This window comes from Gracilinanus agilis, chromosome 1, assembly GCF_016433145.1.
Source record: "Gracilinanus agilis isolate LMUSP501 chromosome 1, AgileGrace, whole genome shotgun sequence".
NCBI classification, from domain to species: domain Eukaryota; kingdom Metazoa; phylum Chordata; class Mammalia; order Didelphimorphia; family Didelphidae; genus Gracilinanus; species Gracilinanus agilis.
In genome coordinates, this window is record NC_058130.1 from 217,998,979 (window position 1) to 218,026,650 (window position 27,672).

Here is a 27,672-nt window from a genome sequence, read left to right on the forward strand (position 1 = left end):
TTTCCTAATATTTTGAGAGTTTGATTTTTGCCATATCAAGTCAAAGAAAATTGTTCTAATACATTTTCTGATTTGTGGGGTTTTTTTTTGTTTTTTTGTTTTTTTTAAACCCTTGTACTTCGGTGTATTGTCTCATAGGTGGAAGATTGGTAAGGGTGGGCAATGGGGGTCAAGTGACTTGCCCAGGGTCACACAGCTGGGAAGTGGCTGAGGCCGGGTTTGAACCTAGGACCTCCTGTCTCTAGGCCTGACTCTCACTCCACTGAGCTACCCAGCTGCCCCTCTGATATATGTTTTAAAATACTTAACTGTTGGTGGAGCTGTGAACTGATTCAACAATTCTGGAGAGCAATTTGGAACTATGTCCAAAAGGATTATAGAAATGTGATCCAACAATACCACTATTAGGTCTGTATCCCAAAGAGATTTTTTTAAAAAAGGAAAAGGACCTATTTGTACGAAAATATTTATAGCAGCTTTTTTTGTGGGCAAAGAATTGGAAATTGAGGGAAAGTCTATCAACTAGGGAATGGCTAAACAAGTTGTGGTATATGATCGTGATTGAAGATTATTATGTGCTAAGAAATGACAAGAAAGAGGATTTTAGAAAAACCTGGAAACACTTCCATGAACTGATGCAGAGGGACGTGAACAGAAGCAAATGAACATTGTACACAGTAACAGTATTACCTATTCTTAGCAATACAATGACTGGAGCCACTCCCAAAGGACTCAGGATGAAAAATGCCATCTACCTCCAGAGAAAGAATTGATGGAATTTGAATGCAAACCAAAACATACTATTTTTAATTTTCCTTTTTTGTTTTGTTTTGAGTTTTCTTCCACTAAATGACTAAGATGAAAATGTTTTACATGACTACATGTATAACCTATATCAGATTGCTTACTGTCTCAGAAAGGGGAAAAGTAAGAAAAGGATGGAGAGAATTTGGAACATAAAAAAGTTAGAAATTATTTTTACAAGGGGCAGCTAAGTAGCACAATGGATAGAGCACCAGGCTTAGAGTGAAGGACATGGGTTCAAATCTAAATTCTTTGAGAGCAAAAATGGAAGGAAAAAAAATACTTGGCTTACCATCATTTGATCACAAAATTTATCATTAAAGGAATTTGGGAAGAGCCTAGTGACAGAAGTAAGACGATTTACTACATTCAATGTCAAGCTTCGATAATCCCCTAACATCATCAATAAAGGCCTCATGTGTGTATGAATCTGGTCAACTTCTATTGTAGCACCTTCCAAAAACTGTAAAAAAGAAAATATATAGATAAAAGCAAAATGAAGAACAGATGTCTGAAAAGAGACTACTTTAGAATGAAATATAGTCTTAACTATTATAGAAGCTATAGTAGTTTTAGTTTAATAATGTAATTACATATTAAAATGTAATAGAAACTTAAGTTACTCTACTATTGAAGGAGTTTTCTAATTATTTCAGATAAGTTGCTCTTTTACATATTTCCAACTATTATCTCAAAAAATAATGGACGAGACCAAAGTTTTGATTTCCAAAACAGATTATACATAAGAAATCTAAAAATAACACAACTAGATTCTTAACTATGCAGGGAAAGCCAGCAGCTAGATATTTATATAGCAACTGCAATAATATCTTTAAGATTAAAGAGTTACCATGCTATATTGAATGAACCATGCAAAAAAAAGCAGCAATCACTAAGATGTATTAAAAAAAAACAATTTACAACAATACTTTTAAAATGTCACTAACCTTTCTCATGCATGCCTCCCCTGCCTCTTGCAACTCATTATTTGTTGAGTTTAGTGCTTTAAAAAGTGCAGCAATGATTTTCTCCCTGGATTGAGGAAGGTAATTGCAGGCAGCAAGAGCATCTTAAGACAGGGAAGAAAAAAAATCCAATTAGTACAATTCTTTATTATTAACTTATGAAAGTAGGTCAATGATTTTTGTGGTTAAAGGTTCCTGGTAGTCTTACTCCTTTATCATATACTAAAATCTAAAAGTGGTCAAACCCAATCCATGGCTAATGCCTTTGATAAACACGTGAACTCATCTTCTTTCATTTACCATATTATCTAGAACAGAGGTCAGCTTCAGGAGAGAGACCAAGGAGTCTTTACTCACTTGATCATGAACTGGTGCCAGTTACCAGGTAGCTCACCCTCCTACCTCAACAAATAGTCACAGAATGAAGTGGCCCACTTACTAGCCTAGAATCAATTAGCCAACCAATAAGCTTACTTAAGAGTAGAGAGAAAAAGCCAAATAGTCCTTGTCCTCAAGGAATTTGCATCTAACAGGAAGGGGGGGGGGGGGAATGAATCTCTTCGCATATAAAAAATAAAAAAAGAGAGAGAGACCATTTATCATAAACTTCTATTTACCTATGGATTACTGATCCAGTGGAGAAAGAAATGGGACATTACTCCAGTATTTTTGTCAAGAAAATCTCATGGACAGAGGTCCACAGGGTCATGAAGAGTCAGAAACAACTAAACAACAATTTGTTTTTTTATTTGTTATTTAACTTACTTAATGCTGCAATTCGTAAAGGTACAAGTGATGGAAGACTTTTGTAACATGGTAGTTTCATTAAGGCTACATCTTCAGCCTCACACAAATTCAACAGCTGAAAAATAAAGATAAAATATCAATTTAAACTGGTGATTATAAGAAGACATTTATAACAGTCTTGCAAATAATTACATAAACCAGTTTTCTGTATTACACTTCAATAATGATTAACTATTTTCAAAATTAAATTTAAATCAACTGCTGATTCAATCAAAAAGCAATTATTTTCAGGCAAATCAAACACAAATTCCAAATCAAGGTCTCAAAATGTTACTATGTTTCTTTGTTCTAAGGTAGATTATACAAAGTCTCAATAAGTACTGAAAGTAAATTTAGCCAGGAATATACATCATCATCTTTGCTCACAATTATTCTTCCTGCAGAGGAAAGGCATCTCAATTCCTTCCTTCCTACCTAAATCCATTCATTCATCAATCCCCAGTTCAAGCTGCACCTACACAATAGTCTTCCCTGATAACTGTAATATGCATACTGACCTACTGAGTGCAACTTCCTAGAAACATAGTTAGGTAGTTAGCTCTTTATCATGCTTTGTATTAGTCTATAGATTTTTTTTCCCTTACGAATGTTTTGCCTCTCAAAGACTAAAATTCTTTGCTGATTTGATCTTTATTTTATAATTACCTCCAAATTCCACAAAATACTTATCATAGTGTAAGGTCAGTAAAAAATACTCTTTCCCAGGCCAGTCTCACATCAACATCCAAAATGTCATTTTGAGTTAAAACTCCTTAAACTTAACTATAATTGATTAATCTATTACAATACACCAGATTCTTTTTTAAAAACTTCAAACACACCATGATATTATAAAAAAGTTATATACCTCTGTATAGAAAACTTTGTGTTCTACCACATTAAGATCCATTGTAAATAGTCTGGGCTGTAAAGTTGTACAAAATGTGTTTCCCTCCATTAGACCAATCTGGGCATTTGCAGGTTGATGTCTAAGTAAATGCTTTTTTGGTGGAACCATATCTTGAAGGACCTACAAAAATAAATACAAAAGAAAAAGTATAAATAAAAGGTAACACTTGAACTTTTTTTACTAGAACAAAAACATTTTTCACTCAACCTAAAAGAATATCAGATATAATTAAAATTTCAAATTCAGCTTGAGTCTCCAAAGTAGTCTCACAAATTAAGCTATTAACTTTTAAAAGTTGTTAATTTTCTCACTTTTAAGTTTTTTCCTCTTTGATTCATTTTTTTTCTCTGCTATCTAAACATGTAGTTGAAAATCTTCATAAATTTTTAGTTTAAGTAGTTTCATCATCTTTTTAAAAGAACATTTCAAACCATTACTGGGTCTGTAAACCACAGGATCATAAAAAGAGGAAAGGGCCTACTACGTGTACAGAACTATTTATTAGCAGCTCTCTTTGTGGTGGCAAAGAATTGGAAAATTTTTACTTTAAGTTTATTTATGTTTTTATTTTGAGGTTTTGGTTTTATAAGACTATTCTCTTAAAACACTATTGAAGTATGTTTTGCATGATAATATATGTATAACCCAGATTAAACTATTTACCAGATCCAGAATGGAGAGGGAAGGAAGGGAGACAATTTGTATCTTATAATTTTGGAAAACATGTTGAAAATCATTGTTTTGTGTAATTTGGAAAATAGTCTTTTTTTTTTAAATCATTTCCTTTACTTTATCCTTCTCTCCTAGATTACTTTGAATTCTGGTCTTCAAATCATGAGGAAATCTATTTTACTTTGAACCTATAAATTTATCAACTTATGTCATCCCAGTAAATGAATGAGCTTTTCTACCTGGCATAGTTACAAACCCTAAGAAATGGGAAGATAGCAAAGATATAAAGATATAAAATCTATGAGATTTTAATTTTTTACAAAAGCATTTCAAATGACTAAATTTCAAAATTAAACATAAATAACCTAAAAGAATTTTATTCATACTGGCTTAATTTCAATGAAAAACATCTTACCTCTTTATGAGGTTCCATAATCACAGTTACACTTTTTCCAGTAACCTGGGCCAGCACCTGAAGTGAATGCATAGCTTGTTTCCTTACAGTGGAATTTGGAGAGGTGACTTCTCGAACTAAATCATGTGTCACATGATGGAAAGACTTTTCCTGAGCTGATAGAATCTCTTCAGATTTTTCCTCATCTTTCAAAGGAGTTGCACATCTAATCAATAGCTGCTCCAAGGTTGTCTTTGCCATAGCAACTGCTCCATTGGAAACCTAAAAATTCATGAATACATTTGAGATCTGACTTTAATGAGTAACATAGTCAATATCTTGTTCCAAAAAATTGAAATATAATTCTAAGTACAAAACTAATTAAAATTTACTTTTGAACTTGTCTTTGGAACATCATAATCTTTACAAAAATCAAATGCTATCCTTAAGGCCCATGCCCAAAGACTATGTGAATAAAACTGCTTTCCAACTCCAGTAATGAAATTCTCTGGAGTGGGATCCTGTTATAAGGGATTCATAAGTTATAGATAAAATAAATTTTGTACTTCAGTATAGCATATGTTTAGAAGATATATACAGAATTTTCTGGGGCTATACTTTCTAAACATCTGCATTTCTGAACCCCATTTATTTTATCTATATATAAACTTATCATAATTTAAATGTCATAATTTAAACTTGAATCTAACTCGTAAACATTATAAACCATTAAATATTTACTATATATGAGACGCCATGCTAAGTGCTAGATACTCAAGAGAGAAATATTACAAGCATAATACATTATACAAAGGGGATTTCAATGACTGAAGAATGACCAAACAAACTAGAAAAGATAAGAAACCTGCAAATTATAAACAGGAAGACAATTAGGGGATTCACTACAATAGGTGAGAAAAAAAGGAGATATGGGACAGCCACAGTATGGAGTATGATAAGGAATAAATGAGATTTAAACAAAAGATCTCCAAGGCAAAAATGAAGTCAGAGTTCAAGTTAGACAGCATAATTTGCAGTGGACCCAGAAAGCAGAGTTTCATGATTTCCTCTAGCAGGAACTGACTGCTTCAGAGAAAGAACACATGAGACAGCAAAAATTACATAGGGTTAGAATTTAGCTTAGCACAAAGTAGAAACAGATCAAGGCACTAAGAAAGCAAAAGACAAAGGCAAAACAAAGGGCAAGATCTAAGTTGCTAACCATAAGGACAAAGTAGTAGAGAGACCAGAACAACATTAATAGGTAGAACAGAGAGGAAATAAGGAATAAAAGCTCACAATAAGGGAAAAAATAAGGTAAGAGAAGAGTAAGGATGAGAGGGCAAAAAAACAGGAGATAGAATTTCTAAGGCAAATATACTGGATATGGAATAGTTTCAAGTTTCAGTGAGGTCTAAGGTAGGAGCATTCTAAAAGGAGGCTGACACTGAATGGAAATTAAAATGTGATGAGCTGAGAAATTTAAAAAAAAAAAGATGGTGGCAGTAGAATGTAAACTCCCAGGGAAGGACACTTCATTTTTAGCTTTATATCCCCAGTGCTTATTATATATGCAGGTACTTAATAAAGGTTTATGGAATTCAACTGACTAGACTTTATTCTTATAATTCTATCCATTTCCTTGAGTCCATGATTTTATTCTTTATGATTTCCATTAAGATCAAATCCAGGGGCCTTAATATTCTTTCATTTACAAACAGCTGCACACCCTTATCTGCATTGCCTTTCACTTGAGGACCTCAAACTATGAATCATTTACACAAAGATACTTGGCAAATCAGACACAATTTTTATCTAATTATATATATCTACATTGATATAATGTGGCTATTCAGAAAGACAGCTAGATATTCAGGTATCCAAAAACAAAAGTTTACAGATTTGTCCTTTCACCAAAGATGTTAGAATGATATCTAAGTAACTACAATTTACTAATCACAAGCAGAGTAAATTTTCTGCTGTTTTCTTCATAAAAGGCAAAAAACACTATTCTCAAGGCAGCATAATCAGACTTGGGGGTGGGGGGGATTGTACTTTTGATTTTTAAAATACCTTAGTAATCATATAACACCAATTGGCAAAAGTTACAAGAAGTTGACTATTAAAACTAAAACAAATCTCTGTGAATCAAACAGTTGAATTATCTGAAGAGTACAATAATGCTAATATTCAGTTACTAAACAAAAATCAAAAGTACAAGTTGAAATCATCCATACATTAAATACCTCTCCAGTCAAGTCCATCATCACAAAAAGAAGTGCTTTAAGGAAAGTCTGTTGATTCTGGAGGACCCAGATGAGAGGCAGTCGTTCCATGAGGAATTTAATAGACACCACACCCCCTAGTTTTGCATACCAAGCTTGTTCATAACAGCAAGCACATAAACGTTCCACGATGTAAGAAAACAGTGGAAGTTGACAAGCCTAAGAAGGGGAAAAGAACATCATAAATAAATGCTCTGTTTAAGTTTGCCAAATACCAAATATTTTACGTCGTTACAAATGCAGAGAAATCAGAAGTAGAATAAATTTCACAAATAAATAGAATACTTACTCTTTCCTTTGAACCCAGGATGATACTTGCCACATCAAATATCACAGCTAGAGCTACCTCCCCTATTTTACAAAGTTCCTTCTCCTCATAAGCCATACAAATGGCTATTGCATCAATAAGCACCAAGGGATCCATTCCTTTTGAGCCATTCTCCTCACTATGAAACATGGCTGTGCTCGGCTGGCTTCCCACCTGATAACACTGCAGCAAAAAAGGACCTACAGTGGAGGTTTATGAGGAGGCAGAGAACAGAAATGAAGAAATAAATCATTATAGATTTTTTAAAAGTCAAAGTGACAAAATAACACCCTAGAGTCTAGAGCCTAGACAATGTAAAATACTTAGGAATCTATCTACCAAAACAAACACAGGAATTATAGGAACACAACCACAAAACACTTTCCAAATAATTAAAACTAGATCTAAACAATTGGAAAAACATTGATTGCTCATGGGTAGGACGAGCTAACAGAATAAAAATGACCATTCTACCCAAATTAATTTACTTATTTAGTACCATACCTATCAAACAAACTACCAAAAAACTTTTTTACTGAATTAGAAAAAAAGTATAACAAAGTTCGTTTGGAAGAACAAAAGATCGAGAATATCAAGGAAAATAATGAAAAAAAACATGAAGGAAGGTGGCCTAGCAGTACCAGATATTAAGCTATACTATAAAGCAGGGGTCATCAAAACAATATGGTAGGGGCAGCTGGGTAGCTCAGTGGATTGAGAGTCAGGCCTAGAGACAGAGGTCCTAGGTTCAAATCTAGCCTCAGACACTTCCCAGCTGTGTGACCCTGGGCAAGTCACTTGACCCCCATTGCCCACCCTTACCACTCTTCCACCTAAGAGCCAATACACAGAAGTTAAGGGTTTAAAAAACAACAACAAAAAAAAAAACATGGTACTGGCTGAGACAGAAGGGAGGATCAGTAGAAAAGACTTGGAGTAAGTGACGGCACCAAGACAGATAAACCCAAAGAGCCCAACTTTTGGGACAAAAATACACTATTCAACAAAAACTGCTGGGAAAATTGGAAAACAATATGGGAGAGATTAGGTTTAGATCAACATCTCACAACCTACACTAAGATAAATTCAGAGTGGGTGAATGACTTGAATATAAAGAAGGAAACTATAAGTAAATTAGGTGAACACAGAATAGGGTACTTGTCAGATCTATGGGAAAGGAAAGATTTTAAAATCAAGCAGGAGTTAGAAAAAATTACAAAATGTAAAATAAATAATTTTGATTATATTAAATTAAAAAAGCTTTGCACAAACAAAAACAATGCATCCAAAATCAGAAGGGAAACAACAAACTGGGAAAAAAATCTTTATAACGAAAAACTCGGACAGGGGTCTAATTACTCAAATATACAAGGAATTAAATCAATTGTATAAAAAATCAAGCCATTCCCAAACTGATAAATGGGCAAGGGCCCTGAATAGGCAATTTTCAGATAAAGAAATCAAAACTATCAATAAGCACATGAGAAAGTGTTCTAAATCTCTAATAATTAGAGAAATGCAAATCAAAACAACTCTGAGGTATCACCTCACACCTAGCAGATTGGCTAAAATGAAAGAAGGGGAGAGTAATGAATGCTGGAGGGGATGTGGCAAAATTGGGACATTAATGCATTGCTGGTAGAGTTGTGAACTGATCCAACCATTCTGGATGGCAATTTGGAACTATGCTCAAAGGGCTATAAAAGACTGCCTGCCCTTTGATCCAGCCATACCACTGTTGGGTTTGTACCCCAAAGAGATCATAGATAAAAAGACTTGTACAAAAATATTTATAGCTGTGCTTTTTGTGGTGGCAAAAAACTGGGAAACGAGGGTATGTCCTTCAATTGGGGAATGACTGAACAAATTGTGGTATATGCTGGTGTGATGGAATACTATTGTGCTCAAAGGAATAATAAACTGGAGGAGTTCCATGTGAACTGTAAAGACCTCCAGGAACTGATGCAGAGGGAAAGGAGCAGAGCCAGAAGAACATTGTACACAGAGACTGATATACTGTGGTAAAATAGAATGTAATGGACTTCTGTACTAGCAGCAATGCAATGACACAGGACAATTCTGAGGGGATTTATGGAAAAGAACACTATCCACATTCAGAGGAAGAACTACAGGAGTGGAAACACAGAAGAAAAATAACCACTTGAACACATGGGTTGATGCAGGAATGATGGGGGATGTAGATTTGAAACTACCACACCAATGCAACTATCAATAACATGGAAATAGGTCTTGATAAATGACACATGTTAAAACCAATGGAAATGTGCGTCGGCTATGGGGGGGAGGTGTTTTGGGAAGGTGAAGGGGAAAGTAAGAACATGAATCATGTAACCATGGAAAATTTTTCTAAAGAAATAATAAAAAAAACAAACAGAATTCTACTGCTTTTAGAATAATAGTAGACATCTATTCAGCACTTCACATATTTTTATCTCACTACAGCTTCTTAAAAAACAAAGGGAGATATGCTAAGAATACTTCTAAATTCCATATGAATAAGTTGAGATGCTAAGTGATTTTGTTCACAATCACTTAGCTAGCAAGGATTAAAGAATTGGAATTGAGTATCACTGAGTATCAGACCAGCAGCACTCCACCTATATCCATGACATCATACCAGTATCTCTCTTTATTTGTCTGTCATGATCCTGAAAACTCTACAACTCAGAAGTTACACAGCCATGAGAAATCAGCATTGGCAAACTGAAGTTTAATGTCTTTAAACTAAATAACAAAAATTACCCATAAACCACATGGGGTACTCTTTTAAAACTGTTTTTCATTGTACAACACAACACTATTACTTCAATCAACACTATTCTATTTTTAAAAATAATTCTTAAATGGTCAACAAAAGATAGTAGTTACAAACATTTTCAAGAGCCACATTATCAAGACACCTATATTTGGGTCTTTTCTGTCACACACACAAAAGTATCACTATCACAAACAGCATCATATTTAATTATAATAGACAACAACACACTACACAAGCACTAAATATAACCAGTATCAAGTGACTCCTATTTACATAGCACAATGCCAGGCAGTGTAGTGGATAGTATCTAGGTAGGCACTTCCTCTACCAACACAGAATGGTTCCTTCTAAGCAACCTATCTTCTTAGAAAGTTGACTGGAGCACTGAGACATTAATTGTCCTAGCATCATCCAGCTAGTATATACCAGAATCAGGACAGGAATTCAGGTTTTCCTGACCTCTCATCAAATTTGCCAGTGGTATTAAACTCAAATAGAAATGGAGACACAAAAAACAAACAAAAAGATCCCTGAAGGCTTGACTTAAAAAAAAAACACACATTCTATGGCATTTTTATTTATTTTGTTAAATATTTCCTGATTACATTTAAATCTCTTCATGACTACCCTGTGATTGATAATTCTGCCATCATGTCTCATTGTAGGGCAGGAGTCCCCAATCTAGGATAAATACATTCCTAGTAATAAAAGAAAATTATCAAGGAGCATGGGAAACATTTTTGTCCTACTGAATTATTCAAAAAACTGGAATGTTAATGAAAAATTGTTATGTACTAAATAAAATTTTCTTTATTAAAAAAGTATCCATGCATGATAAACACTGTAATTTTCATATTGTTTAGGGTGTATGGAAAAGTTTACTGTGAGCCCTTCCTTCTGTAGGGAATAACACCAAAAAACAGTAACTGCCAGAAATAAGTTTGCAGTCTATTTGTGTAGCTCAAATTAATATGAAACAAATGTGTAGTACTAAATATACCTGCAGAAGAGTTCAGAAAGGAAAGAAATTATTTATATGGGTTAGGAGAACTAAAATTGGTCCTTTTGGGGGCAGCTGGGTAGTTCAGTGGATTGAGAGCCAGACCTAGAGACGGGAGGTCCTGGTTCAAACCTGACCTCAGACACTTCCCAGATGTGTGACTCTGGGCAAGTCACTTAACCCCCATTGCTTAGCCCTTACCACTCTTCTGCCTTGGAATCAATACACAGTATTGGCTCCAAGACAGAAGGTAAGGGTTTAAAAAGATAAGATAAAATAAAATAAAATTGGCCCTTTTAGGACAGACAGAATTTGTATTGGTAGATAAAGGGTTGTGGATGTGTCAGGCAAGTCAGAAACAAAGATAAGAAGGCAGATATGAGTATCATATACGCAGGAGATAGTGAGGAGACTGGTCAGACACAAGTAGATGCTATAAGTGATAAAGTGCTGGTCAATAAAGAGGTACCTATGAGATATTTGAGCATAAAAATGTCACACTCAAGAAATGGAAAAACAACAAGTTTTCTTACTTTTAACAGTATTCTCACTATTATTTATGTCATACTAGTTTATACCACCCACAAGATCTACGAGAGGGTTCTTTAGACTGAGGAAGGGGAAAGGATGCAGAAAGTGAAGGAATAAAAAAAAATAGGTTTTCTTATGACTTGGAATATTGGTAATTATTACTCAAGTGCCAATTATGTTTAGTTACAGTTTAAGAAATAAAATAGCTTAGACTCTGGCCTCAAATATTTCCTAGGCATGTGATCCTAAGCAAGTCATTTAAAACACTCTTATGCCTAATTAGTATTGGTAAGGGTTTAAAAAAAAAAAAAGGTATTAACAGCCTAAAACAACACAGTACGGCTCTGAAAAGGACTCAACTACATAATTTACAGGTAAATTCAAATGACTTTTACATATTGTACTTACCACATTGCTGGGCTACTGCTACCATAGTATAGTGACGAATTAAGCTGGCTACAAATGGCAGAGCACTAGGTCGAAGATCCTTGATGACAGCAGACATGAATGCACCAGTCAATGCTTGTTCAAAAGTTTTACGGGCTGGAGTGTCCTGTGCTTTGTATCGATGTGAAATAATTACACTGGGTATGGACTTCTCTGTAAAGCTAAAAGATAAAATTACATCTATTATCATAACCCTGGACAAGTGTGCTGGCAGTTCAACCATGACCATTACAGGTTTCATGTACGACCTACTCCCAAACCCTTCTTATTCAGGTACGGCTGACTCACTTCATTTACTCTACTTTTTAACTGTAGCAAATCTTAATCTCAAATATGATAAATGGTTCAATTTTAGCATGAACGTTTATAGTCAACAGTTTAAGTGAGTCCAAACATATTCCAAGGAGTATGTATACAGTCAACAAAATGGAATGCAACAAAATGGAACACAAAGACTTTTTTTTTTTTTTTTTTACCCTTGTACTTCGGTGTATTGTCTCATAGGTGGAAGATTGGTAAGGTGGGCAATGGGGGTCAAGTGACTTGCCCAGGGTCACACAGCTGGGAAGTGGCTGAGGCCGGGTTTGAACCTAGGACCTCCTGTCTCTAGGCCTGACTCTCACTCCACTGAGCTACCCAGCTGCCCCCCACAAAGATATTTTTAATACTTTTAGATTTCCTATTTTAAGAAAAGACATTTGGTTTTTATCTACAAGGACTGAAATGTTACTAAGCAAGTCAAACTCCAAATATCAGATTATGAATCTCAGAACAATGTTCAGGAAAGACCAATCATACATATTTATGTAAACAAAAATTTTTTTGCAAATACAACAATAAAAATATTCACACCAGAAGGAGAAGAAATAATTACAGAAACAAGTTTATGAGATTCTTCAAAATCCTAAAAGGCTTGGCTAACTCTCTGGCTTTCCTTACATAATACCTAATATATCTTTTTGCTGCTAAAAATATTTACCCTCAGCATTAAAAAATATCAGGGATTTTACATTTTAAAAACAACATATACATTTTGTGTCTGTTTTCTTCCTCTTTCACTCCCAGTACTACTCCTATCATTAAGACCTCAATTTACACCTATACCATCCTATCTATAGACATGGTAAAAAATTTTAAACTAAAAATTTCTATCGAGACTGCAATTGTCCTCTTAAAACTTCAGTTGTCATATGCTACTGTAGGACTCTCAATCTTTCTAATTACTATGGGAAGAAATGTATTATTCAGCAGAAAAAAAGAAACTAAAGAGATACAAACAATTCTATTAACTAAAAAAAGAAATTTCATTTTCATTTTTTAAGAAAATGAAACAAAACAGCAATTAAATCACATTATTTAAAAATCGAGATTTCTGTTATGCTCAAGTGATATATGTACTATTAAGCAACAATGTACAATGGACCCTCATTATAGAGAATTCTTATATGAAAATCTCGCACAAAAGGATTCAGTTACCAAAGTTACCAAAGAAATCTTTTGCAACATTCTACTATTCCAAATCTTTCCATTTTAAACTTCTGAAATGAAAGTAATCTGAATTGGTCTAATATGAATGCAGTGGGACTATTATCCCATTTTTCAAGATGCTTATCATATTTATTAATGGATTCTATGTTACATTATCCCTTTTGGCACACTTTTGGCTCATACTAAGCTTTTATTCAATTAAGTATCCCTGTCCAGACAGCCAATATCTTTTTTTTTTAAACCCTTACCTTCTGTCTTAAAATCAATACTGTGCTTGGTTCTAAGGCAGAAGAGTGGTAAGGGCTAGACAATGAGGTTCAAGTGACTTGCCCAGGGTGACAGAGCTGGGAATCCACATTTGAACCCAGGACCTCCCGTCTTTGGGTCTAGCTCTCAATCCACTGAGCCACCAAGCTGCCCCCGCAGACAGCCAGTATCTTGAAAGTACATAGGTGGAAGACAATCTATTGATGGTATAATTCTACCTATCATCTAAGCTTGAAACATCAGTGTTATCTTTGACTCCTTGTTGTAACATACTAATTGACTGATAGTTTTGTGTGTTACTTGGTAAATAGGTCACTTTCTAAACCTTAAGTTATACTCACCGCCAGATCTGGAAACAATCCAAAGATTTTCTCTCTATTCCTAACTTCTAAAGAATATTATACAAAAAAACTCTACTTGATAAGTCTATAATTACCAACTTACTTTGGATGTGCAAGGAGCTGATATAAAGCATGTTTATTATCATCCAAATTCATCATGGCCACCAAGAAGCATTTTATTACTTCCCACGCTTGCCTTCGATAGTATGGTTCCGTGTTTGCACTTTTCAGGCAGTCCAAAGCTGTTTCAATGGCCTACAATGAAAAAAAAAAATAAAGTATTTGACATATACTATATGTATGATTGTGTTTATATTACACACACATATATGCATATATAAGACACTAAAGAGTAAAAAGCTTAACATCTAAAAAATAAATTATATCCATTTGAAAGAGCTACCAATAAAACATCATCAAATAAAACATGTAGAGAAAATTCATTAAAGAAAATGTATGAAAGAAGAAATTTCATTGTTCCACTGATTACAAAATGAAATTCAATTATTTGTGCTTAGTCAATGAGATTATATAAATTTAATGACCTTTGAAGGCCCCTTATTATAGAGAAATTAATATTTTCCCCTTTGGAAAAAAATTTTTTTTCCCATTTGTTAGATTAACTGTATGCTCTCATCACCTATCAAATCACCTTATTGAAGTCCCAATGACTAGAACAATGAGCTTTTTTCCAATGAAATGGAACTTTTCTTGCCAAGGAGTTAAATGAAGGATAAATTTTTTCTGCTTTTTCTGTATTTCCAATTTCTTATCTTTTTTTTAATGCCTAAAAACTACAATATAGATAATTATTCCTATTAATCTAACCAAGAAAAAGTTAAGACATTAAGTAATATGGAATTCTCTAAATCTTTCTAACATCAGTTTTAAAATGTTAATTATTTCATCAACAATAATCACTGAGTTTTCTAAAGTACTACTGAAAGGCTGATTTAAAGTTAAATTATAATAGGAGAACTATAATTATAATACTAGACTATAATAGAAGGGAAAACTTTGTCCCATTATACTATTTTACAATCTAAGTATGATACAAAAGGTTATTCCTGAAGTATATTACAAATTTAGGATTTCTAAATATTTTGTCAAATTTGCAATGTCTAGTAAATTATTAAAGCTATTGTTCCTAATCCTAGGAACATATCTCTTATTAATGTTTAAATTTGTGATATTTCTTCATTTTTAAAGTGCTTTCTGGCGAGCATTTATTTTTAAATAAAGTATAATAAAATGTATAATGTATAACAATAAAAAAGAATTGTTTCAAGAATAAGAATTAGAGATAGGTTTTGATGATTATGTCATATGGTGCTGAGAGCGATCAACTAAAAGAATATATGAGAAAGAATTAAGGGTAACATAAACGGGAATGACTAAACAAATTGTGGTATACGAACATAATGGAATATTATTGTATTGTAAGAAATGCTGACTATGATTAACAGAGAAGCATGAACAGTGAAGTAAGCAAAACCAAATATAATGGCTATAACATAAATAGAAAGAACAATAAAAGAAACAATGCTATGAAATGATCAAGCTTAACCCCAAAGACCAAATTTTAGAAGGCATCTCTCCCCTATTTCTTTTTCTAAAAGGGAAAAAAAACCAAAACCCTTACCTCCTGTCTTATAATCAGTACTATGTATTGGTTCCAAGGCATAAGAACCATGTAGTTTATAGAGTATAATCTATATAGTTAAACAATGGGGGTTAAATGACTTGCTCTGGGTACACAGGTTAGGAATTGTATGAGGCCAAATTTGAATCTAGGATCTCCTACCTCTAGGCCTGGTTCTCAAATCCACTGAGCCACCTAACTGCTCCCTCTCTCCTAATTCTTTGCAGAGGTTTGGAATTTCTGCATGGGAGTCATGGAAGTGAATACTGCATATAATAATATATGTTGCATATAAGAACTTCTTAATATGATATATTAGTTTTCTTGAATTTTTTTATCTTCCTCTTTTCTGTGATAAATGATGACTCTTTGGGAAGGATTAGTGTGAAGGATTGTTAAAAATGAAAATGAAGCAAAAACAAAAGAAATCAATAAAAATGTGGGGGGCTTTATTGCTGTTGTTGTTTTTAAAAAAGGGCAAAACTTTTTTTAAAAACCCACCTACCAGTGTTCCTTTGCAAGTACAAGCCTCACTTTGCCCTTCTCGTGTATATGTGGTGACTGGCATATTAGTATACCTTCATAAAATATTTGAAGCTCTAAAACTTTTAAGTTTAAGAAAATTAAGTAATCAAGTTAAATAACTACAAAAACATTCAACTTTACCTTTTCCATTGGAAGCTGAATGGATGCTTTACAATCTGAAAACTCTACTGTGATACTAGGTCCCTGAATTTCAGTTACAACATACTGAAGCTTCTGAGACTCCTTTAACATTTTCCTGTTACTTCCACCAAATTTACCAAGTACCCTGTAGGCCACATGAGAAATGCTGTCTGCAGGATTCCTTAAGGTACGCCACAAAGCCTAAAATCAAAGTAATACTTTTAAATGCAAGAAATGTTCAATTTCATTAGAATATCATAAATCTTTAAACACATGTTCCTATTTGTTTAGCAAAATTTCCTACAAGTTTAAAATACTTAAGAAAAAATTGAGAAGTAAAATCAAAGATGACTGTTTCTAAAACTAGCCTTTTAAAGCAATTTTTACCAACATGTAGTCATGTTATTGGGTTAACTGTATTATAATACATGAATGGGACTATGAAAGATTCCAATTGCTCTTCTACCTCTTGTTTTACATACCGCATATTTGAAACTTTAGTTAATAAGCAAAGTGAGAAAGTTTCTTCTGAAATGTTACCGTTATTTTTATTATTGATGCTAACAATTCACATTTCTATAACATATCGGAGACTACAGAAAAGGGCTGGAAATACAGGTAGTTCAAATGTTATCCTTATTTTATGATTGAAGAAGCTGAGGCTCAGAAAGTTGAAGTGTCCAAAGTTACAAAGCCAGTAGGTACCAGGATCTAGGTTTAAAACTCAGGTTTTAACTCCCAATCAATGCTCTTTCCACAATATCATGCTGCCTCTCTATTGTCCAGCCCCTTCTGCTATTCAGCAACGAATATTATTTACATGTCGAAGTCATCTGGACTTTCTGAAGTCTCAGGGAATTATAATAAGAATACCCATTTCTTTTGGTCTTAGGAATATAAAATGGGAAAATTAAATCAATTTCCACATGATTTTCAAATACCAGTCTATTGCGATATATACATCTCTTTAAATACCAGAGAAATCCAAAAAAGTAAGCTGAAAGTCACTTTAATGGCTTGATGGCTTTAACTAAAAATATAAGTACAAAATGAAAATAACAGATACAAGAACTTCATATTACCTGCATGAGTTCAGCCCGCACTGGTTGAATGTGATCATAAAGAAAGTCTGGCTGGAGATTATCTACACATAATTCAAGAGTCCGAAGGCCTTGGCTAACCAATGTCTGGGATCCATTAAGAGCAGATACTAAGGGATCCATTAACATTGGTAGATATGGAAGAAGGGAGCTCAGTCGAACTGGTACAGTAAGACATAGTTCCACAAATAAATCTTTCATGTGTTGCTTATGGAGACCACTTTGTAACATATTAAGTCCTAAAAGGGGGGAAATTTTTAAAAGAAAAAATAAAAAAAATATTTGGTTAATAATAACTAGAATTTATAAAATGCTTAAAGGTCTTCAAAATAATTAACAAATATTGTCTCAGTCTCATAACAATCCTGAAAACTAATTATCCTCAATTTTACAAATGAGGAAATGAGAGGTAGATGGAAGTTAAAAGACTTTCTCAGGGTCCCTTGACTGACTAATAATGAGTGTATCTGAAGTTAGATTTGCACTGAAGTTAGTTTCAGGTCTTCTTCCTTTCAGCTTTAGCAATTCCTATGCCCTCTGGCACAATGCTTTCATAATAGTTCATTAACATATACCATGATTAAGTGCTTAAAATATGTGTGGGTGAGGAAGTAAAGAATGGAAAAGGACTGAGCTCAATATAACAAAAGATTTATACTGTAGGAGAACTACTGAGGACAGATAAGAAGACTAGATTAGATTATACTTTATCTATTTGCTGGCACAGGATTTCCTACCTATACAGTTAACAAGTACTTATTGGCTGTTTATTGTGAAGAACATTTTATTTGAGGCTCTTCTCTTCTAGGGAGAGAAGCAAAAGAAAAAGAAGACAACAAAAACCTTTCAACCTAACTAGGAAAGACATGAAAAGAACTTCCTATATTGCAATCAGTTCAAACAAAGCAAAATATGATAAGCACAAAAAAAAGCTCTTATTACCACAATACACCATGTATACCCCCAGTTAAATATATGCATGAAGGGATTTCAATTCATAAACTAATGCATAACATTCAAGTACAAAGTAACTTATTTCCTTTATTTCTCATTTTAATTAACTCTTTCAACCTTAGTTGTGCTTTCTCTGGTCTAATCTTAAAACAAGAAAATCTATTGCTCAAAATGCAAGCAACACTCCCAAAGGAAAAATTAGGATCCCCCACAATCAGTTCCTATATAGCCCGGAAAACAACTGTAATTTATTTCAGCAGTCTCACCTTATAGCCCGCTATGCCTTTTAAAGGCTTAAATGTAGATCCTCATAGTGTACCTTTTACAACTCTGAGGATAATAATAGTTACACAGAGATAAACTGGGATTTCACTGGTATGGAGAGAACTCTTTGGGTGAAAAAAGTCCTTAAAACTCTACAAAATAATACCTTATCTACATCTAAGTCAAATTCCTTAAACCATCAGAGATCAACATTTTCTCAGCAATGTTACAGAGAATTAATTGCCTAGGACAATGAAAGGTTCAATTTGCCTAGTTTGTCAAAGGAGGAATTTAAATCCAGATATTCCTTACTTCTAGGGCAGTTCTCTATCCATTGTACAACCAGGAAAAAAGGACTAAATGTTGGGAATGAACCAAGTTTAAAGAACAAATGAAATGGTTAATTCTGACCTTGCAACAAATTTGGTAAGAGAGGCAAGAATTCCTGATAAAGAAGATCATGGCTACCCCCACCAATGGAACGAAACAATGCTCGAAGGAGCAGGAAATAGTTGTAGGGTTCTTTGGCGGTCTGTGCAAGTTCCATAGAGCTGTTCACAATCTTGTGCAAGTGGGGCTATGAGATATGTAAACAGACAATAAAAAGACAGGTCAACAAATGGCAGTATCATTAAATCATCATCACACTTAACTCAAAAGTTCAAAGTAATTCAATAAGGGCTAAAGCTAATTTTGATAGATTTGAACCAAATATACCATGGAGGTGGGAGTGACTGGGAGGGGGAGTAAGAAAGTAGTTACTTTCATTGCCTGTGGACCTACATTTTTTTTTAATGAAAAAACGACTACAGTATTGATTCAAATATATATATTCCCTCTCAAATTTAGCCAGTATAAAACCCAAGTGTAGTCTAAAATCAATGTTATTTTTGTGTATATTTACAGGTGATTTTTTTTCCTTTAAAAGAAAGTACAATCAGTGAGACAGTCTTGAGTCTACATTTTTCCTGATATCTAAAAGTTATATAGTCTGTCATCAATCAGTTCAAATTTTCAACTAAATATCCTATCTCCAATTTATAATTTTATTACTAGACTAATTCTCAGAGGTCAAATCTAAATACCTTATTTTACAGAGGAAGAAAATGAGGACAAGTAAGAACTCTTAAGTCCTATTCCATTTATTCTTTTCATTGATTCAAAAATATAGTATGACAAAAAGCAGAAAAAGCAACCACAGATTGTATAACCTCAACACTTCTCTTCAAGATCAAGATTCTGGCTATTCAATTTTATACTATGTTTCAAACAAATTGTTTTAAAACAATTATCTTTTAATATCTTGAAAATCTAAGAAAAATTCATGTTGACATATTCTGATGTCATTCTCAATTTTTTAGAAAACTAATAAGATTTAAATCCCCAGTCTCTGCAGTAAATATTAACTAGTAATAAAACCAAAGGCATAAGCTCAGTAAAAGATTCAAATGATCTGAATTGTAGTTCTAATTCTTTTTTAAGTCACTAAACTCTAGTTCTATCTCCTCATTTTCTAAGTACTTGGTAGTGCTACCTTATTCACAAAATGCTGTGAAGAACTGGTTTTTTTTTTTTAAATGTATGTCTGTAGGTGTGCATGAATGTATGTATAAAATCATTAAAAAGCTATTTCTAAATTTAAAGTTTTCTTTTTTTCCTGCTCCATCTTGACCTATGATTTTCTTTGTTATGGGGGGGGAGGGGCACACCAGGAGCACACCAAGTAGTAAAGGAAAGCTCTACAACCATCCTATTTACTCAGGAAGTTGCAATAGGCACTATATCATGTAACCCCTGTTATATGACTTGTCAACAGTCAGATAATATGACTCAAAGGAATCAGAAGCACGACTTGAATCTAAGTTTTCCTAACTCCAAAGATGGCTTTCTAATCATTATATTACTATCAGATTTAAAGTACTGCTATTTATTATTAAAACTACAAAGGCAGCTGGGTGGCTCAGTGGATTGAGAGTCAGGCCTAGAGATGGGAGGTCCTAGGTTCAAATCTGGCCTCAGACACTTCCCAGTTGTGTGACCCCGGGCAAGTCACTTTACCCCCATTGCCTAGCCCAGTGATGGCAAACCTATAACACACGATTTTTGATGACACACGACCACATATGGCCACATACAAAAAAGTATGGGGCTGCATGCTGTGGATGAAATTTTTGCTGTAGTGTAGTGTAGACACTCTGTGCACTATAGATGACAATTCAACCTATATTAATTTACCTATTTTGGTTTATTAAATAGTTATATATTACATACCACGAAATTATGGTGTTTTTTCTCAAAGTTACCCACCACCTGAGTTATGCTCATTTTTTTGGCGAATTTTGACACACCAAGTTCAAAAGGTTGTCCATCAATGGCTTAGACTTACCACTTTTCTGACTTGGAACCAATACACAGTAGTCCCAGTAGATACATTTATTACTCACCTAAGTCTAGAATGCAACAAGCTTAAAGCTGCAAATCATTTTCTTTAACAATCTAAACAATCTTTACAACAAAGGTACACAGTAAAAAAGGAATATACCCTCTACAGTCAAATATTTGAATGCCAACTACATGCAAGACAACAAAAGCCTCACAGGATTTCAAATATTTTCAAACATTTCATTTGCCCTCTGTTTACAAGTTGACATGAAATACCGTAGCCTGGTACAAGAACTACAAATGCTAATGCTGCTAATCTTGAATACATCACTAAAAATAGGAAGAGTGTTTTAGATAAAAGAATTTGGGGTACTGTATCACTAACACCTGAATTATCATTCCCTCTAAAATAAAGAGCTTTACTTCTCTGTTAGGCCATAGGTTTCTCAAAGAAAAAATGGTTCTCTGAACATAGAAGATAATAATACTATCTCTAACATTCAGAAGAGATATAATTTGCCACAAAAGGAGAAAATACATTTTTAAAAAACTTTTGTTATGGATCAAAGTGAATCCTTCAAACAAAAGAATCAGTCACTTGTTTCCATGTTAGAAAAAAAGACATTCACCTATAAATGTGGCCTCAAAAAAAGATATGAACATGAAGCCTTCAAGTTTTTCCTATTTCAATTAATACAAGATAGTTCATATGCTGAATTTGCAAATGAGGAGCCCATTGTGAGGCATGATGGCATAGTGAATAAAAGGCCTCTAGCCTTCTTTAAAGCCCTGTGTTCAAGTCTTACATCTAATATAATATATGATCATAGACAAGTTTCTTAATTTCTCAAGGCCCCTTGAGACAACTCTCCAAGACTATAAATTACAGATGAACTGCCAATCTGCATGGTAGAAAGAGATTCAATCATAAGAATTTATCACACTGATGAAATCAAGATCTAGACTAAAAAAAAAAGTACATTAAATGTTTTTATGCAGGATTCTTATTCTACAAGGACATTTATTAACTTAAGGAATTCTTTTCAAATGTTAAAAGAATAGTTTCAAGAAACTTTCCAATAGTGAATAATTTTAGAAATCATCTTTGTGTTCAAGTGGCACTTAAGTCAAAATAAGCTTTACCTTCAGCATTTGTTCATTTTCAGCTGCAAATAGTGAAACTGAGCCAAATACCAACTTGAACAGCTTGAGATACAGATTGGAGAGTTCTACATTAGAGCCCATTTCTGGCAGTCGATCAAGGAGATACTCCACAAGAATTGTAGCAAACAGAGCAGAGGTGGTAGGATTCGCCAAGAAAGAATTGGCAACAATCTGTTAAAACAAGAAACTCAGATGACAAAAATAATGCCTTTCCAAAAGATTGCAAGATAAGGAAATCAGCTTAAATGAATTAATGTTGTAATTGGGGCTCACAAAATTAATTACCTAACAAAGAGAAAGAAAGAAATGTTTCCATGAAGAATGAAGTATTTCTGAAACATTAAGTAGTTTCAGGCATTTACTTTATATAAGCTTAACTCCCACCCAAAACTCATTGAACTTCTCTGAATACTAATTCTGACTAACAAAAGATTTAGTTAGAAATCATAAGTTGCTTTTCAGATACATTATTTTCTGAGGTATAGATGGCTTTACAATAATTCTTTGAACTCTGTCCTTTTAAGGAATCTTTAATGTTTTAAAAACTAATTTCCAAATTACTAAAAGACAAAAGGTATTTAATTTGTAAACAAATAATTTCAGGGTTGGGAAGACAGATGGAAATCATTTTATACCTGAAGAGCATAATTTTTTGAGATTCTTTCTACCATATAAGGGACTGTAGTTTGGAAGATTTCTTTAAATGTTAAGGGATTCATCATTGTGAAAACTCCTGCAAAATGCTCCAACACTTCCTTCTCTTCTTTCATTCTAACAGTCTGACAGTTTGCTACTCGAATGTATGTCTGCCCATTTCCTGCTATCTGGACCTGGAATGGAGGGAAAATTTCATGTAACTTTTATATTACTCACTTGAGAAGGAAAAACATTTATAAGTCAAAATACAACTGTGTAATAAACTCCCAGTTAAATATGGTCATGGCAGTATTCGCCAAAAGCACTTTAGTGAGGAAAAATGCCCTATAAACAAATCTTCCTGTACTGTTACATTTATAGACTTGTTTTCACTTTGGAAAAATTTTTCTTTCCAAAGTTGTTCAAAGCAAGGAAAAAACTAAATTTAATGTTACATTCTCCCTTAAGATAAAACAGAATTTTCTTGAAAAGACTTCTATAAATACTAGAGTGCATGCCAAGTGCTTAAAGAGTCAAAAAATGTACAATTCTATGTGGTGCTTTCCTTCATAACAGCTCAATTCATCACCATATTACTTACCTGATAAATATCTAAAGCCTGCATTGCATATTTCACAAGCTTTATGTAAATCTGCGTTTCTTTGGGTTGTAATTGCTTGTTGGGAATGAACTGAGCTTCTGGAAGAGAGATCGCATGTCAAATTAAAACCACAAACATTTTTTAAAGTTTTTAGACAAATGCTGCATTTTATCTAGTAATTTAATTAAAGTGCAGAATTACCACCAGGTGCTTTACATGAAGTTATTCCCCATGTAATTGTCTTGACTCCACAGACCAGAGTTTTTACCAAACTCCGACAATCTGTAACTTGGAATGTCTGTTTATCTTCTTTATCCTTTTCTCCCTGTTTCTCAAATACAGGGACTGGTGCTGGAGCTACAGGTGTAGTGGGGGCTGGTGAAGGTGCAGGGGCTGGTGCTGTGGGAGCTGTAGGTACCCCAGGCAAAGCTGCTTCAGCTGCTCCAAGTTCTGACTGAGGCTTACACTTTTTAAAAATGGCAGACAACTGATACCGAGCAATGGTGTGGAATTTCAGAACAAAAACCTGGAAAGGAAGAAAATTAATATGATAGATTTAAAGGAATAAAATTATCTTGACTATATCAGTAGTTAATTTTCAAATCAAATTAGTCCAGCAAATATAAGGCAAAAAAAATTTTCAACAAAATAAGAGAATTCCTTTTGATTCTTTCCCAAAGAAGTGACTAGTATTACATTTGGAAAAAAGACCGAGGTCCTGGGTTCAAATTTGACCTCAGACACTTCCTACTTGTGTGGCCTTGGGCAAATCACTTAAACCCCATTGCCTAGCCCTTACTGCTCCTCTGCCTTAGAGCCAATACGCAGTATTGATTCTAAGACGGAAAGTAAGGGTGAAAAAAAAATCTACACATGTCTAACCTACCTAAACATTACATCTTACCTAAATATTTGGTATATGCCTACAAGTATCCTATAAGATCAACTTAATCAACTTAGCTATTTGCTATACAAAATAATGGCCAATAAAGAGGTAATTTGGAATTCAAAGTCTGAAAGATTTGGGAGCACTTACTAAAAGACATTTCTTTCATTTAACTTCTTATAAAAATCCATACCTCTAGCATCCTCATTAGAATATCTCTCCCATTTCCATTTTCCTGCTCACTTTTGGAACGGATGCAATCTACTAGGTTTAACAAAAGCTTGCAAGACATAGTCTGGATACTGCTAGGCAATGACTCATCATCAATGTTCTTGGCAAATAGCTGGACTGCAAGGGAGAGGTCATTGAGAGGTAAATGCTGACGGACATGATGTACCAAGTCTGCCAATGTGCTGTACGCAAGTGGCCTAGAATAGGAAAAAAATTTCATTAATTTTTAGGACTATTTACTGGTGTGCATTACACTGGCATTTATAAACTCCATAATCAATTTGTGCTATCATCTTATTTTGCCTTAGTAAGATAAGTCTGCAGGAAGGCCAGTGCACCACTGAGGTCAAACTTTGAATTTAGCTTACAATTTTACAACTCTTTCCATTTTTCATCTAACTAATAATTTTAAAGGTGCCTTTTTAAAGCTGGTGTTTTGTTTTTTCCAAAATGACCTTTATAAGCTTTTTTTTGGTTCAACCATTCTACTCCAAAGGACACTGAAATATATAATTAGCCTAAGGAAAAAATAATTACTGGGCTTGATCATGCATGTGCCCATTTTGTGGCTCAAAAAGTAGAAACAGTACATGTCAATTAACATTTTCCTATTCTGTTGTACACTACTATAATGTTCAGATCATTAAGTTCTAAAAAGCCTTTGCATATTGCTTTAATGCCTTAAGTTATAAGATAGCTTTCAGTTTGTTCTATAACAACAGAATATTTTACCAATGCAGACTCTTCATGCAGATGGTCAAAATGTTCTTCAAAGTACCTAAAGACCCCTTACTCACACTCTACCACTCAGGGCAACATAACTTCTAAAGAAGCACACTGTCTGCAACTGCATACACGAAAATTAAATCAAGCAGACACTTTAAACACTACTTAGTGTAATAAAAATAGTAAGAGAAAAACAGAAGAATACTAATAACCAAAAGGTATTTTTCAAAAATTCTATCTACAATCTATGTTAACAAAAAACCAACTCTCACCTTTTGCTTTACCTCTTTATGTCTAAACTGCACTTCCAAATCTCATGGTGATTTAAAGACAAGTAAATTTAATTTGTAGGCGCTAGAATTGTTAAATATTCCAAAAAGGAAATACAACAAATCATTATCATGGGCAAGCATCCAACTAGATACCATGGGGCTAGTTCATACCTCAGAGTCTCTCGAGCAGTGTATCCAGAACCAATTAGTATAGACTCATCAAACAGTTTGTCCATGCATGGAATGAACTCTAGAATGTAAATATTTATTCCACTGATTACCAACAAAACCAATTGCATGTTACATTATTTAAATAGTACCTAACTTAGAAGTCAATTATATAATCCACATTTAAAAAAAGAAAAGAAAAACAGTCTACATGATTTCATTATGTAAAAATGTTGATTTCCTTACTATTGGTTGCACAAAATGTGCTACTAAAAATACAATTTGGGATATCAGCAAATGTTTCCAAAATTAGAGAAACTACTAACAAATGCAAAAGGAGGAGTATCCAATAGTATATGGTCTTCCTAGCCATTTCAAGCACATGTGAAGTTTGCTGTGCTAAGCAGTTGTGATAGAAAATTTCAAGTATCCAGTAAGTGGTACAGGGAGTAGAAGGATATCAGAGGAAGGACAAAGGAACAATGCTTTGTCCCTTTTTAGTGAAACAGCCAATCAGTCAACAAGCATTTATTAAGTGCTATACTAAGTGCTAGAGATACAAAGAAAGCCCAAAACATGTCTCTTGCCTCCAGGAGCTTCTAGTCTAAGAGGCAAGAAAAGAAGCAAAGAAATCCAGAAAAGCAAAGAGCTCCAGAAATATATACAAATGACTAGGTACTAAATAATTAATAATAAAGATTGTGACAATGGACCTGGAAAAAATTAAACTCAATTAAATATTCTATAGTGTGCATTATCCAAGGAACAATTTATACAAATGCCCAAAGGCAGGGGATGGCATATTAAATTTGAGAGAACTCTAAGTGTCTGACAAGAGTGAAGGGAAATATGTATGTAGGAAAGTAATATGAAATAAATGTGGAAGCTGGAACCAAGTTGTAGAGAGATTTAAATGACAGGTTGAGAGGCATTTGTTTGTATTTTAGCAGGGAATCAAGAGAAAGCCCCTGGAGGTCTTTAAGAAGAGTGGTTTAGTTACACTAGAACCTTAGGAAAATTATTTTGCTAGCTACTTGAAAAATGAGTTTGAGAGGAGCTAAATTAGACATAGAGACCAATTGGGGTTTCAATAATCTAGGCCTGTGATGGTGAACCTATGACACACATGCCAAAGATGGCTCACAGGGGCCTCTTCATGGGCATGCTCAGGCCCCTAAATTAGACTGGGAGGTTGGCCCCGCCCCCAAAAGCAGGGGATAGGGCATTCTAGGCTCTTTCCACAGTTTGGAGGGGCTGAAAGTGTGACTGGTTGGCTGAGCATGGTGGCTGGGTTGAGCCCTGGGTGTGGCCCCTCCCCTCTCCCCCACCCCACTCCTTATCCCACCCCCAGGCTCTAGGGAACTGAGCAGAGGCAGCAGACACACCCTGGGAGGGGTGGACAGGGAGCCAAGCAGTCCTAGGCCACTCCCCTCAGATTGGTGATAGATTCTATGCACCTATTACCCTGCAAAAGGTAGAAAGTCCTTTTAATCTTCAGGGACACTCTTACAGTAACAGTCCTAATTTTGTAAGCAAAGAATTGATTGGGTCCAGGCCCTCCAGACTGCACTGACCCTAATCAAAATAAACTCCTGAGCAAATCTAGGGCTGAGCCCCATTTACCAACCCCTAAAGGAATGTGCTAATCCTTCATCCTTCCAAGGAAGATGAAGAAATCATACTCCCAGCCCAAATGGAGAAATCAGCTAACACTTCCTGGGAGTATACCCATGGAACCATCCTATCCACCCCCACCATGATAAAACTAGAAAGGCAGAATACATGGACTCATATCTCTGAAATTAAACCCTTTATCCCCCCAGAAACAGGTGGCAGTCTTCTGGGTTTGTGGAAAAAAAAAAAAAAAAAGCAAAGAAAATCCTGGCCCCTAGCCCATGGTCTTGGTGCCTCAAAGGCCTACCAAATGCCTAAGACTTCCAGGAATTTCATATGCACCCCAGTTCTAGCAGCCTTTCACTTTTACTAAATATCCCAGGCCTACCA

At 34.3% G+C, this 27,672-nt stretch overlaps 1 protein-coding gene across 1 annotated transcript in view; it reads right to left on the reverse strand.

Annotated features, from left to right (window-relative positions):
• The window catches only part of LOC123234219 (transformation/transcription domain associated protein), a 175,911-nt gene that overhangs the window by 122,668 nt on the left and 25,571 nt on the right, over positions 1 to 27,672 (reverse strand). Inside the window, exons 13-30 of the mRNA XM_044660153.1 lie at positions 25,672 to 25,750; positions 24,465 to 24,699; positions 23,587 to 23,911; positions 23,386 to 23,483; positions 22,784 to 22,978; positions 22,128 to 22,319; positions 19,014 to 19,179; positions 17,367 to 17,623; positions 16,285 to 16,485; positions 14,080 to 14,231; positions 11,842 to 12,041; positions 7,106 to 7,323; positions 6,778 to 6,975; positions 4,553 to 4,813; positions 3,424 to 3,585; positions 2,535 to 2,631; positions 1,752 to 1,873; positions 1,097 to 1,267 (exon numbers count right to left, since the gene is read on the reverse strand). Of these exons, the coding sequence (XP_044516088.1) occupies positions 1,097 to 1,267; positions 1,752 to 1,873; positions 2,535 to 2,631; positions 3,424 to 3,585; positions 4,553 to 4,813; positions 6,778 to 6,975; positions 7,106 to 7,323; positions 11,842 to 12,041; positions 14,080 to 14,231; positions 16,285 to 16,485; positions 17,367 to 17,623; positions 19,014 to 19,179; positions 22,128 to 22,319; positions 22,784 to 22,978; positions 23,386 to 23,483; positions 23,587 to 23,911; positions 24,465 to 24,699; positions 25,672 to 25,750 (3,329 nt within the window). The remainder of the gene's footprint in view (positions 1 to 1,096; positions 1,268 to 1,751; positions 1,874 to 2,534; positions 2,632 to 3,423; positions 3,586 to 4,552; positions 4,814 to 6,777; positions 6,976 to 7,105; positions 7,324 to 11,841; positions 12,042 to 14,079; positions 14,232 to 16,284; positions 16,486 to 17,366; positions 17,624 to 19,013; positions 19,180 to 22,127; positions 22,320 to 22,783; positions 22,979 to 23,385; positions 23,484 to 23,586; positions 23,912 to 24,464; positions 24,700 to 25,671; positions 25,751 to 27,672) is intronic.